Source organism: Agelaius phoeniceus, chromosome 7, assembly GCF_051311805.1.
Source record: "Agelaius phoeniceus isolate bAgePho1 chromosome 7, bAgePho1.hap1, whole genome shotgun sequence".
Taxonomy (NCBI): Eukaryota; Metazoa; Chordata; class Aves; order Passeriformes; family Icteridae; genus Agelaius; species Agelaius phoeniceus.
In genome coordinates, this window is record NC_135271.1 from 28,085,029 (window position 1) to 28,098,959 (window position 13,931).

At 36.4% G+C, this 13,931-nt stretch overlaps 1 protein-coding gene across 1 annotated transcript in view; it reads left to right on the top strand.

Moving 5' to 3' along the window:
• TTN (titin) overlaps positions 1–13,931 on the top strand; it is a 234,957-nt gene that overhangs the window by 128,222 nt on the left and 92,804 nt on the right. Inside the window, exons 170-189 of the mRNA XM_077181862.1 lie at positions 596–676; positions 1,593–1,697; positions 2,677–2,730; positions 3,050–3,127; positions 6,895–6,945; positions 7,143–7,148; positions 7,591–7,986; positions 8,164–8,439; positions 8,673–8,948; positions 9,101–9,240; positions 9,708–9,834; positions 9,921–10,184; positions 10,290–10,556; positions 10,689–10,952; positions 11,458–11,597; positions 11,726–11,852; positions 11,965–12,231; positions 12,323–12,589; positions 13,042–13,308; positions 13,395–13,534. Of these exons, the coding sequence (XP_077037977.1) occupies positions 596–676; positions 1,593–1,697; positions 2,677–2,730; positions 3,050–3,127; positions 6,895–6,945; positions 7,143–7,148; positions 7,591–7,986; positions 8,164–8,439; positions 8,673–8,948; positions 9,101–9,240; positions 9,708–9,834; positions 9,921–10,184; positions 10,290–10,556; positions 10,689–10,952; positions 11,458–11,597; positions 11,726–11,852; positions 11,965–12,231; positions 12,323–12,589; positions 13,042–13,308; positions 13,395–13,534 (3,593 nt within the window). The remainder of the gene's footprint in view (positions 1–595; positions 677–1,592; positions 1,698–2,676; positions 2,731–3,049; positions 3,128–6,894; positions 6,946–7,142; positions 7,149–7,590; positions 7,987–8,163; positions 8,440–8,672; positions 8,949–9,100; positions 9,241–9,707; positions 9,835–9,920; positions 10,185–10,289; positions 10,557–10,688; positions 10,953–11,457; positions 11,598–11,725; positions 11,853–11,964; positions 12,232–12,322; positions 12,590–13,041; positions 13,309–13,394; positions 13,535–13,931) is intronic.

The following is a 13,931-nucleotide window of genomic DNA, read 5'->3' on the forward strand; positions in this document are numbered from 1 at the left end:
CCATTGTTTCAACATACTTAGTTTATTATTTTTCTGAAATGTAACTTATTTATGTGAGAGGACACTTTAGTCTAGAGAAGGGAATGAATAATGTATTGAGCCAGCCACTTCACAGGTATGCCTTTATATTATTCATATGTCCTGGAGTTTAAGATAAGCTAAGCAGTGGACATTCCTTCTTAATGCTGTCCCATGTTTAGAGATTAAAGTGGATCCTTAAGAATATCACAGACAAATAGCTCTTAAGAATAGATATGTAACATAAGCCTATAGTGATAGAGGACGAGGAAATAAAAATGTTATGATGATGATTATTCTTGAATACACAACCTTTACAGTTTTCTCAAACCATACTTCTCATCTGTTGATTTGTATGAAAACTTTCTCTTTATCCATAAGCTTAGATGACAGCTGTATGCAAATTATATAGAAAATATATTAAAACTATTGGCTTCAATAGCAACAGTTTAACCTTTGATTTTAATATTCAGTAGTGGACTAGTATTTGATTTGTGTGTTTGGACATATTAGCTGTTGGTTAACTCTTACTGCTGTTATAAACCTATAATAAAATCTGGAATAATATTCTTTTAAGTGCCTGGACTTGTAAAGAAACCTCGCAAAATAATTCCTGAGCCTACTCCCCCACCAAAAGAAGAAGTTGTTTTGAAAAGAGGTATAGTAACTTGGGTCTGTTTTTAAAAACCCAGCATTTTAACATTGACCAGCATAAATCTATCTGATGTCTGTTTCTTGGGAAAAGCAGTTGTAGTTGCAGGGAGGAAGGGGGTAGCCTGAAAGTCTCTCAGATACCAAGGATCTGTAATGAAAACAGAGCAGAACAATGAAAATCTGGTTCCCTCTCTCTCTCTGTTCTGTTTTTCTTATCTCTTTGTACTAGACTTGAGAGTCTTCCACTGCCCACAGTGTAAATGTTATTAAAGTTACATGTGTAGTCTATGTATTCTCTTTTGTACTTTTCTCAAAAGTACCACACAGATCACAAAACCCCATGGTACTATTGGACATCATCCCATTTCCTGCAAAGTCTGGAGCACTCTGAATCATTTTGTGCTCAACTGTTGCTTAGAAAGATGAAGCATTAACTCCAATTCTCTTTGGAATACCACAGAGGGATGATTCATGTTTGTGTACCTTGTACCTTTAAATTTCAGACAACGTAAAAAAAATATAATACTCCATTTTTCAGATGAGAGTGTCATTACATACCCAAGATGGAGAACTGAGAGGACAAAATCAAGTGAAATCAATAAAATGGAAAACAGACATTATATAAATTTGAGCTCTCCAAATACAATTTTTGAGGATTTACATTAAAATTACATTTAAAAAAAATTAAAATCTTTTCTCTCAAATGGACTGCTCTTAATATAAATGTCTTTTTTCCTTAGATGACTTGAATTTTAAATTACTTTCAGAATAGTATCTTGAATAGTTACACAAATCTTCCATTTCTATTGAGCTATATATATTATTTTCTTTATGATTGATGTTTTAATCTTTGTCTTGTTCAATGTCTTATTCTTTTGTTTGCCTGTGCTTTAAAAACTGAGATTTCTTTTCTTTTGAAGTTCTTAAAAAGAAACCTGAAGAGGAAGAACCTAAACCAGAAAAAGAGCCTAAACCAGAAGTTAAACCAGTACCTACACCAATAGAAAAAATTAAGAAACCTGAAGGTACCAGATTACTATCAAATATATATATTGAAATACTTTTTTTTTTTAATCCTACTATTAAGTAGTGTTTTCTTAAGTTCAGGAATGAAACTGGTGTCTTAAAAGATAGCTTGCATTGGCCTAAATGTGCAACTCGCCTGGATGCACAACCAAGTTTGACATCCACATTTGAGTCTGAATTCTGTATTTTGGGACTGTTTCTCAATCTTCATTGTGTATAGAAAAGAGCTTTAAAAATATTTTATATAATACTGATAAAAACATAACTACAGCAAAACAGTTAATCCAAGCAATTTTTAGGTAACATTTTACAAGTATGGGTCCTTTTACCCATTTATAGTTTCTAATTTACTCAAATCTTACTCTAAGAAATGTATGTTCCTAAACCTTATGAACATCTGAAACTGGTTACATGTAAAAACAATGAAAGCTTTTAAATACACTTCAGGGTATTCTATTTAGGGATTTAAGGTGTTTTAATATATCTTAAAAAATAAAAATATTATTTTAAAGTCCCAGAAGTTCCTACAAAGAAAACTGAGATACCTGCCATAAAAAAAGAGGAGAAACCTGTGCTTGAACCAACAAAAGGTACAACTGTGTGGTGCTCTTTTTCCTTACTGCAGCAACTAAACAATATTCAGTGCTGAATATCATGCTATATTAACATAATGCATTACTGTCCTCCAGTCTGTCATGACTACTGTGTCCTCATTAACCATTTTGCAGTCTTCTGGATTTCTTGTTGTCTTTATTCTTCAATGCTTGAAAAAGTCATCTTTTTTCATTGTTTACAATCTTGCTTTACAAGAGTTAATCTCAAGGTAATTTCTTGCTTTTTGGCACAATAAAATAGAAACCAATGAATTCTGTCTTCATTTAGCTCTCTGTGTGTTGTTTATCCTAACTTCTAATGCTCAATGTGTTTGCAAAAAAATGTAAACTAACCTACTTGTAATTTCTGTGTTTGAAATGGCAGAAACTAAGCAAGCATCTGTCCCAGTTCCTGGGCCTGAACCTAAACCTGTAGTAGGTAAGAATTCTTTAGTTGTGAATACTGGTGAAGCTTCTCTTGTGTGTCTAGTATTTTCCATTCAGGGACTTCTTGCTCAAAGGATGTTCATAGAATCATAGAACACCAGGTTGGAAGGTGACTTCACGCGTAATCTGGTCCAACCTTTCTTGGCAAAAGCACATCTTTGACAATATAATTCAGCACCTTGTGCAGCAGAATACTAAAAGTGTCCACACAAAGACCTTTAGAATTAAGAAGAATAGAACTTTCCTACTATCTACATTTTAAAGAATATCATACTTAAAGTAATGTATTAAAACTTTTTTCTCCCATGCAGCTCTAAAATCTCCAAAACCAGCTGAAGAACCCGCTGTTACTGCTCCAGTGACAGCTCCAGTTGTTGGAAAGAAAGCAGGTATTTATATGTATTCTATGCTATTTAGAAGGATTTTCCCTGACATACATAAATACTTTCAGTATAAAAAGAGAGAAGAGCTGTACAATAACTCATTCATTACAGGAAGATTTGAGGTCCTATTCAAGTATTTGTTATTCTAGGTGCTGTCACCTAATTTAAAACAAAAACTGATATACTATGGAGACCAATCTGTGCTCTTTTGTCTGGATAGTAATATGTGTGTCTTTATTTGTTGTCCTACTATGAAATTTGTGTATTTTGTTGTTTTCTTGATGTTCCTCATGTCCTGATATGTGTTATATGAATTGCATCTTGTATTTTCTGTGTAGACAAAGAAAAGTTACACGTTTCTAAATAATTGTTGTGTTGTTTAGTTTCCTGCTTTTGATTTGTCATTGAAGCCCGAGAAAAACCAACAGTGATGTTGAAGAATTAGAGTATTGCTACTTCTGTCTGCTATGCTTAGGACCCTGGAACAAAGCCTGCTGTGAAAAAAAAAAAAAAGAGCTGGGATGGTTCCATTTTCTCTGAAACACTCAGGGAACTGAAGCATTGTGCTCCACCAGCAGAGCTGATGTCCATTCTGCTTGCCCACCATTCAAAGGGCTTCATGTTGCAGTAGAGCTCAGATCTTGGGCATTTGAGAAGCCAAATTATTAAAGTCTCTTGGCCATTGATCTGGTGATGCAGTCTGCAGTGGCACAATTAACCTGTTTTGTGTCAGTGACCAGATAGCTGTCATTTCTGCTACGTTTAACCTACACTGGATTTAAACTGTGTCTAACTGCTAAGAGTGGTTTACTTAGGTTTCTGTTCATGGGTGCTGTTCTTACCTTTGTTTTGTGGTTGTGTTTTAAGTTTCTGTTGTGTAGAGAAGTGTTCTATGTTCATTTTATTTCAGGTATCTTTGTAAAATTTGTCTTAAATGTATTCTTCCTGATTCTTATTCTTATGGATTTTTACTCTCTAAATTACCTATGAAACCTTTGTAGCTGCAGAAAGGCCTGATGCACCGTCTGTACTAAAACATAGAGTTAAAATGCCTCCAGTGGAAGAAGAAAAGCCTGAGTCAATTGTGTTGAAGAAGATTTCAGTTGAAAAAAGCTTGCATGTGAAAGAGAAAGTAAGTCCTAAGGAGACAGTTCCGGCCATAGAGCCACTTGAGTATAAAATCTCACTGGAAACAGCTGGTGGAATACTGAATTCAGAGACAGAGGAGCAGGAGAAAGTATCTCTTAAATATTTTGTCCTGGCTTCTGAGGAAGAGGAACCAGAAATGACACCTGTAGTTTCAGAAAAGACTGCTCTTAGAGGTGAGAAATTTAAAGTTGATATAGATCACATTACTTACACAGAGGAGGAACTACCACTACCTGATGAGGAAGTGAAATTGATTTCTATAATATCTGAACATGTGGAAAGAGATTCTGGAGAAGAAAGGGAAGATGAAATTAAATTGCTTGTTCATAAGGAGGATGCCATAGAGAAGGTCTCCGAAAAGCTTAGTGTTCTTCATGAAGGAGAGATTCCCAGCCATGAAAAAGAAGAAATTGAGTCAACTTGTGTACCTAAACCCAGAAAGCCAGTTCAGCCTAGGGACCAGAAAGGACTTCTAGGAAAAGAGAAAAAAACAAAAAAAGGTTTGCAACCTGAAAAATTTCATATTAAGGATAAAACTTCATTTGTACAGGATATCATAGAGGCAGACATAGCTGAAACTTCTCAGCTTAGAAATGAAGATGAGAGAGGAGGTTTTACTCCAGAGAAAGATGAAATTCCTCTTGGTGAATCCATGAAGGGACATGGCATACAAAGTAAAATTCAGAGGCTGAAGCAATCAGGTGGCACAGTACCTGAAATTGCTATAGATAAGATTCTTAACAAAGAAGCAAAGAAAATGGAAGATATTCAAGGTGATGAGAAAGGTAAGAATCTGGATTTTACATCAGCAGAAGTACATTCCTTAGACCTGTCTGAGGAGGCTCAGCCAGGATTGAGAAAAGATGTTGACCTAGAACACCCCACAGAAGATGAGGAAGTTCCTGGAGAAAAACCTCACACCATCTTTAAACCATCTGTTCTTAAGTCAGAAGTAGTAGAAATTAAAGCAAGAGAAAAATGCTCTACAGAGAAAGAAGCTCATTATGAGGAGGGTTTAGGACAATTGTTGACTGAGAAAGCACTCCTAAGTGATGAAAACACAGGCAAGAAGATTTTACCAGAGAAGGAAGAAAAAATTATCTTCAGCACCCACCTAAAAAAAGGCAAAATTAGGCTGTCAAATGCCCCTGAAAGTCTACCCGTGGAAAAAGAATTTGATACCGTGATTACAGGAGGGATGGGAAGTGAAGTTTCCACAGGAGAACATCAAAAGGGAATCATATCTGAGTCAGTAAAGAAAGTTGCTATTCAGCCACCACAAAGTCAAGATGAAAAACAAATTCAAGTTCATACCCTTCCGGATGAACATAAAGAAACTCTGGCTAACAAAAGCAGAAAAGGTAAAATTGAAGAAAAGCAATCTACAGAAGGTATTTCAGATGAAAAAGCATCACCTGAACATGGCATTGGAAAAAGCACATCTAGTACCATGAAAAAAGAGAAGGGAAAGCTCATAGACAAAGTATCATCAAGCAAAGGGATCCTTGCAAATGGAGAAGATACTCATTCCTCAAGCATAGGTAAGGTAATAACTTCAAAGAAAGCAGAAGGAGAGAAAGAATACCAGAAATCAGAACCTGCTCACCTGACTGAGCAGGCCTCTGGACTTGAGAGTGAAAATAAGAATTTGGATGCACCTGGAGAATCACGTGAGGTTCTGGATGTTCCAGCAAAGTCTCGTGCAAAGCGAGGTGAGGAAGACTGATGCCAAATTCTTCCACGAAGTGCTTGTACCATTTGCTTCAGGAGAGTGCCACCTGCCATTGTGTTTTAGTAACACCATTCGCAATTCCATCAAGTCTGTCAGCTGGCTTTACTGGCATTCAGCCACTCTTCACATGTTTGTCTTACCTGTCTGTACACACAGCTGTGTGATCACTGTTCATTGTCTTGGTCTTACACTTTTCTGAGACTTCATAAATCGTTGTGTGTGCCATTGTCTTCTCAGCAAAACTCACAGTTTTTTTCTAGTATTCATTTTTCCATCCATTGCAACAAAATCTGTCCTGCATTTCATTCATATCATTCTCCCGTTAAAAGTATCTTTCATATTTCCCTTCACAAAAAGGTAACCAGAGGCTTCATAGCACAGGTAATATTTTCAAAAGTCAGTAATGATTCATCACAAATTAGGTTACTAACAGGACATCCCTCACTTGTAAAAGTACTGCATTGTCCTGAAATATATATTTAATTTACACAGCTTATATTTTTGTGGTGTTCATTAGTAAAATTGTGTGGGTTTTAAAAAAAAAAAAACTCATATAATTTTAATAGGCACTTAAACTATTTTGTCAAGGAATGACAGAATTTTACAAATTACGGGCAGGACACCACAATAAGGAAATAGGAGATTTTAAGTTGCCTGTTAGGCTCTGCTGCTGGATAGGTCATTCCCATACTTCAGGATATTGAACTTACTATTGAGATATAAACAGTATATACTCTATAAAAATAGAGATATATTTATATCCTTTCCTCCCCTTTTACGTGTAGGTAACTAAAAGAAGAAAAAATCTGATATATAAAATAAATACTTGTCTTAGTTTTAGTAAGTATGTTTATTTAACTACATTTCTAATAATCTTACTGTTCTACTTCAGAGGCCAAGCCACCAAAAGAAGAATCTCCGAAGGGTATCAGTCCAGTCAAAGGTAGGATATTACAAGCAATACCTTGTCATGGTCTAACTCCAGCTGGCAATCAGGCCCCAAACAGCAACTCACTCACTCCCTTATAGTGGGAAGGAGGAAAGAATAAGGGTTAAATCGAGAAAACTCACAGATTAAGCAAAAGCAGAGCACACAAGCAAAGCAAGGTAAGGAATTCATTCTCTGCTTCCCATGAGCAGGGATGTGTTCACCCATATGCAGGACAGCGGGATGTCCTTCCATCCCTTGAAGGGCAAATGTCATAAATCTGAACGCCCTCCTCCTCCCCCCACCTTCTTCTTTCCCTGCTTTATATACTGAACATAACACCATGTGGTGTAGGATATCACTTTGGTCAGTTGGGATCAGCTTTCTTGGCTGTATCACTTCCCAATTTCTTGTGAACTCCCAGCCTGCTCAGTGGTGGGGCTGTATGAGAAGCAGAAAAGGCCTTAGCTCTGCAAGAGCCTCTCAGCAATCACCAAAATATCTCTCTATTATTAAGACTGCTCTCAACACAAATCCAAAACATTGCCCCATACTAGCTACTTAGAAGACTGTTAAATCTCCCCCAACAAAATCAGCACAGCCTGCAATCAAAAGCAATTAATCAAGACTCGTTTATTAATTTCTGAATCTGAATTACAGCCAAGAAGACACCTTCACCAGCAGATGCAGAAAGAAGGAAACTCAGGCCAGGCAGCGGTGGTGAAAAACCTCCTGAAGAGCCTCCATTTACTTACCAGCTCAAGGCTGTACCACTGAAGTTTGTCAAGGAGATGAAAGATATAGTGCTAAAGGAAGCTGAGTCTGTTGGGTCTTCTGCAATCTTTGAAGTCCTAATTTCACCATCCACTGCAATTACCAGCTGGATGAAAGATGGAAGCAATATCCGAGAGAGCCCAAAACACAAGTTTATTGCTGATGGCAAAGATAGGAAGCTGCATATTATTGATGTCCAGCTGTCTGATGCTGGTGAATATACTTGTGTATTAAAACTGGGGAACAAAGAGAAGACCTCTACAGCCAAACTTATTGTTGAAGGTATTCCCTATTTCAAATTTATCAATAAACTCCTCAAGTTGGTGCTTTGTAATTTTACAGTAGTTGGTAGATGCATGCTTTTGTTTCCCTCAATCACTACACACATTATATAAGGTATTTCTGCATCACATATTCTATGTATAAAGGAGACAAATCAAAATAATTTGTTTCCCACAGAACTCCCAGTGCGGTTTGTAAAAACCCTTGAAGAAGAAGTGACTGTCATTAAAACCCAGCCACTGTACTTAACATGTGAGCTTAACAAAGAAAGAAATGTGGTCTGGAGAAAGGATGGTAAAATCATCAAAGCCACGCCTGGGAAATTTGCTCTGGGTGTTATTGGTTTGGCACATTCCCTCACAGTCATGGATTCAGATGATGCTGATGCTGGCACTTACACTGTTACGGTGGAAGACTCTGAATTGTCATGCTCATCTTGTGTTAAGGTAGTAGGTAAGTAACAAAAATCATGTTCTTTTTTCTCTCAAGGATATTTGGGCTGCTCCAAAATTATGAAAACCTTTTCTCATTGTCTTAGAGTATAAGTGGACAGATAGGATTTTTACAGCTATTAAAAGCTTGTTGTAGTACAAAATCTCTTAGTTCTCTTTATTCTTTTTTATGACGCGTCTGTTTGTAGTAAAAGTCTGCTAAGCTGTTTTCTTGTGTAACTTTTTGTCATGCAGAAGTTATAAGGGACTGGTTAGTAAAACCCATAAGAGACCAGCATGTTAAACCAAAAGGAACAGCTACTTTCAGCTGTGACATTGTCAAGGATACACCAAACATTAAATGGTTCAAAGGAGATGAGGAAATCCCTGCTGAACCCACTGACAAGACAGAAATCTTGAAAGAAGGAAATAAAATTTTCCTGAAAATCAAGAATGCTGGTCCTGCTGATATTGGAGAATATGCAGTGGAAGTTGAAGGTCGCAGATACCCAGCTAAACTGACCCTTGGTGGTAAGGAAGCTTTTATTTGGATTATATTTAATCATCTTGTAGGCCAGTGTTGAAAAACATCTAAATGAACAAACATTAAAGGTAACCTGAATTATTATAAAGCTCTATCAAAACTTGATCTAATTATACATATGTTTATTTGTGCATTGTAGAACGTGAAGTTCAGCTTCTGAAGCCATTAGAGGATGTTACAGTTTATGAGAAGGAAACAGCAAGCTTTGATACAGAAATATCTGAGGATGATATTCCTGGTGAATGGAAGCTGAAAGGAGAAGTCCTGAGACCTTCACCTGTAAGCATCCTTGAATTTAAAAAAAAAATTTATTTAAATTAAATACTGTGAACAGATTCCTTGAATCTTAATATAAAGACTTGTCATTGCTACTCGGTCCAGAATATATGATTTAAAAAACTGATTCTCTAAGTAAGAATTATATTTTATAAAAGCTAAGTTTTGAAGGCCTTCACTTTCTTAAGGTATTACAGCACATAATTCAAGCAATAATAGAAATATCCTACATACACTGTGGGAATGATTCTGACATTCTGAAGAATTCTGTGGATTGCTGAAGAAATGTATTCCATATTTAATTATTGAGTCAAAGTATTAACTTTCCTTGAAAAGCAATTTCATTCTTCCTACCTGACTCTTTACTGTATATACAATGTTTATGAAAATCCCTTTATTAAAAGCACATAGCAGCAAGGCATTTGCATTATGTTGGTATTTGTATTTAACCAAGTCTGTCATCTCTCCAGACATGTGAAATCAAAGCTGAAGGAGGAAAACGCTTCCTAACCTTACACAAAGTCAAGTTAGAGCAAGCTGGTGAAGTCCTTTACCAGGCCCTGAACGCTGTCACTACAGCCATCCTGACAGTAAAAGGTACAATGTCCCACAGGGTGTGACACCAGCTTAGACAGAGTTCATGTGGAGCTCGTTACAAATGGTGTGTTGTCTTTTGCTTCCAGAAATCGAATTGGACTTCGCTGTGCCCCTGAAAGATGTCACTGTTCCTGAGAAGCGCCAAGCAAGGTTTGAATGTGTCCTTACCAGAGAGGCCAATGTTATATGGTCTAAGGGCACTGATATAATCAAGGTTGGAGAAAAATTTGACATCATTGCAGATGGAAAGAAGCACATTCTTGTTATCAATGATTCACAGTTTGATGATGAGGGAGAATACACTGCTGAAGTTGATGGCAAAAAGAGCACAGCAAGACTGTTTGTGGAAGGCAAGTGTTTTCTCATGAACAAAAGAACAACAAGAAGATAAAGAATATATCTTTCAGGACTACATTAGCCTTTTTTCTGAATGTATTTATGTGTCTGCATTACAGGTGTGAGGCTGAAGTTCATATCACCTCTGCAAGATCAAACAGTGAAAGAGGGGGAAACAGCCCACTTTCAGTTTGAGCTTTCTCATGAAGACATGCCTGTGAAATGGTTCAAAAATGACAAGAGACTTCACACAAGCAGAACAGTTTTGATTACTTCAGAAGGCAAAGTTCATAAACTAGAAATGAGAGAAGTAACACTTGATGATATCTCAGAAATAAAGGCCGTAGTCAAGGACTTGAATACACAAGCCAACCTGAAAGTCTTAGGTAATTACAAAAATAATTTGAAATCTGCTATAGAATAAATATTAACCATTTTTATAAGTAGAAAGTGACCAAATATTGACATTTTAGTATATTTGTATAACTAATTTATCTTATTTACTATGACTTTTGTAGAGGCCGATCCATATTTCACTGTGAAATTACAAGACTACAGTGCTGTCGAAAAAGATGATATTACTCTGGAGTGTGAACTTAGCAAAGATGTGCCAGTAAAATGGTACAAAGATGGTGAAGAACTAATAGCTTCCAACAGAATTTCCATAAAAACGGATGGCTTGCGCCGTATCCTGAAGATCAAGAAGGCTGCAGAGAATGACAAAGGTGTTTATGAGTGTGACTGTGGAACTGACAAGACAAGCGCCAATATCAGCGTGGAGTGTAAGTAATCATGTCTTCACTAAGGGAAAATAGCAAAACCTTTGTAAACCAGTGTAGACAGACAGACTGTCCAGAAAGCAAGACCAAAAATGTACCTGTGAAAAGCATGCTGTTACGATGAATGGCTGAAATACCTACATTTAAAGTTATTAACAGTGATTACAGGAGACAATATATTTGACAATTACTGGAGAGAGTTACTCTCTGTGTCCAGTCACCATCAGGAAATAAAAACAGTTTAGTTCACTGTAAGAGGTATCTGGGTAAATTATTAGGAAAAATATTCTTACCAAAAATAACTACATTTTCAGACATAGAAGGAGGTTGTAGACAACCCTTGCTGCTTTTTAGGAAGAGGTTAGATAAACATCTACTGGTCATAGCATTTGAATGCCCAAAAGAAAGAAAAGGGAGAGACTTAAGGTGCTTTCCAATATTACATTTCTATGGTATACAATTTTTGAGTAAACAGATGCAAACTTTTGATTTTTATTTTTTTTTTTAGCTCGCTTAATTAAAGTGGAGCGCCCACTGTATGGAGTGGAAGTATTTGTTGGTGAAACAGCACGCTTTGAAATTGAAATTTCTGAGCCTGATGTCCATCCTGTATGGAAGCTAAAAGGAGAAACCCTAACACCTTCACCTGTAAGAATTCTTCTTTATTGTTAGACCATCATTTCCAGTAGAAAAACATGATTAATAATAATTTTTTCTGAGTGGCATCTTAGAATATTAATATTTACGGTGGGATGTGTGTGTTTCTTTATCACCAGGACTGTGAAATCATTGAAGATGGGAAGAAGCATATTCTTGTCCTTCATAACTGCAAACTTGATATGACTGGAGAAGTGTCTTTCCAAGCTGCCAATGCTAAAAGTGCTGCTAATCTGAAAGTGAAAGGTACAGTCTGCACTTGGCCAACATTTCCATATATATTTCAGGGCATCAGAACAAATGTAGTGTCAGAAAGCACTGTATGAACTGATCTGAAAGAGCTCTTCTTTGATTTCAGAACTGCCTCTTATCTTCATCACTCCACTAAGTGATGTGAAGGTCTTTGAGAAGGATGAAGCTAAGTTTGAATGTGAGGTATCCAGAGAGCCCAAGACTTTCCGCTGGTTGAAAGGAACAGAAGAGATCACTCCTGATGAAAGATTTGAAATCATTTCAGATGGAACAAAGCATGCTCTGATTATTAAATCTGTTGCCTTTGAGGATGAAGTAAAATACACATTTGAAGCTGAGGATAAAAGAACAAGTGCCAAGCTAATTATTGAAGGTTTGTTATACTTTGTCTTTCTAGGAAAGTTTTGCATCATATACTTGCATAGTTTCTATTGATAAAATTATGACACGTTATGTTGTTACAGGTATCCGCCTGAAATTCATCACTCCTCTCAAGGATGTAACAAAGAAGGAAAGAGAAACTGCAGAGTTCACTGTGGAACTCTCCCATGAAAATATCACTGTGGTCTGGTTCAAGAATGACCAACGGTTACATACCAGCAAAGTGGTTTCAATGACAGATGATGGCAAATTCCATACACTCACAATCAAAGATCTTACTATTGATGATACTTCTCAGATAAAAGTGGAAGCTATGGGCAAATCCTCAGAAGCTAAACTCACTGTTCTTGGTAAGAATACCCAAAAAAATTCACCTGATGTATATTATCAGAAGAGTTTTATTAATAAAAATTAGTAATCAGAAGGTCTTGGGATTGGCCTAAATCTAAATTATGATTTTGAAAATCTAACAATTTGTTTTTCTTCCTTGGGTCTCCATTTACCTATTCATGAAGGATGATTATAATAACTTTAAAATTTCATGCAAAGTTGCAAAGTTAGTGAGTACATACTTAAAGCAGTGCTCTAAAACTCCTAGAGCATCAAAAGAATGTTGTCACTAATATTAGTAATGCCCTGAACAATTTATTAGGTGTTTATTGTTTTCTTTTTTGTAACAGAACTATGAAAAAGGACTGTATTTAATCCTTCTTGTGGGAAATATATTTTATGGTAGAAACTAGTTGTTCTTTCTAGAAGACTAAAACTTCAGACTGAAATATATCTTAACTTTTGCTTGCAGAGGGAGACCCTTATTTCACTGGGAAGCTGCAGGATTACACTGCTGTGGAGAAAGATGAAGTAATCCTACAATGTGAAATCAGCAAAGCAGATGCCCCAGTGAAATGGATGAAGGATGGCAAGCCAATTACTGCATCAAAGAATGTTGTTATTAAGGCTGATGGCAAAAAGAGAATCCTTATTCTCAAGAAAGCTTTGAAGAAAGACATTGGACAGTACACTTGTGACTGTGGTACTGACCAAACCTCTGCTAAACTTGATATTGAAGGTATGGCTATTTAAATGGGCTGCTCTGTAGAAGTCTTTTGGGATCTGCTAGAAACTGAGGGAGTCAATTGTGTTTTTCTTCTCCAGACCGGGATATTGAGATTGTGCGACCACTATACAGTGTGGAGGTGATTGAGACAGAGACTGCCCGTTTTGATATTGAAATCTCTGAGGAAGGTGTCCATGGCAATTGGAAGCTAAAAGGAGAACCCCTGACTGAATCAGCTGTAAGCAAATATTTCATTAATTTTTTTATGTGTGTCTCAACACTTTGCACGGAAGTAGAGTATGAGGGAGGGTGACCACAGAAACTAAATTTGATTTCCTGCTTTGAGGAAGAGTCACTATATTAAAAATAGTGGGTTTTTTAATTAATAATGTTTTAAATCTAGTACAAAAGTAATCCAAAATAGCTAAATAATAAATTATTTTCACATGAAATGGTACATTCTGCATTGTTAACAATACCTAACAATCATGTATCCTAAGTGCAAAGACCATGTGGAATTAACTTAAACACAACAGCATTTAAAAATGCAGGCATCAGATTTCATGCTTTTTCCTGTGGGTTTTGAGTTATATTTGGTTTAAATAGATGTAGATCACATTTCCAAACTCTCTTGC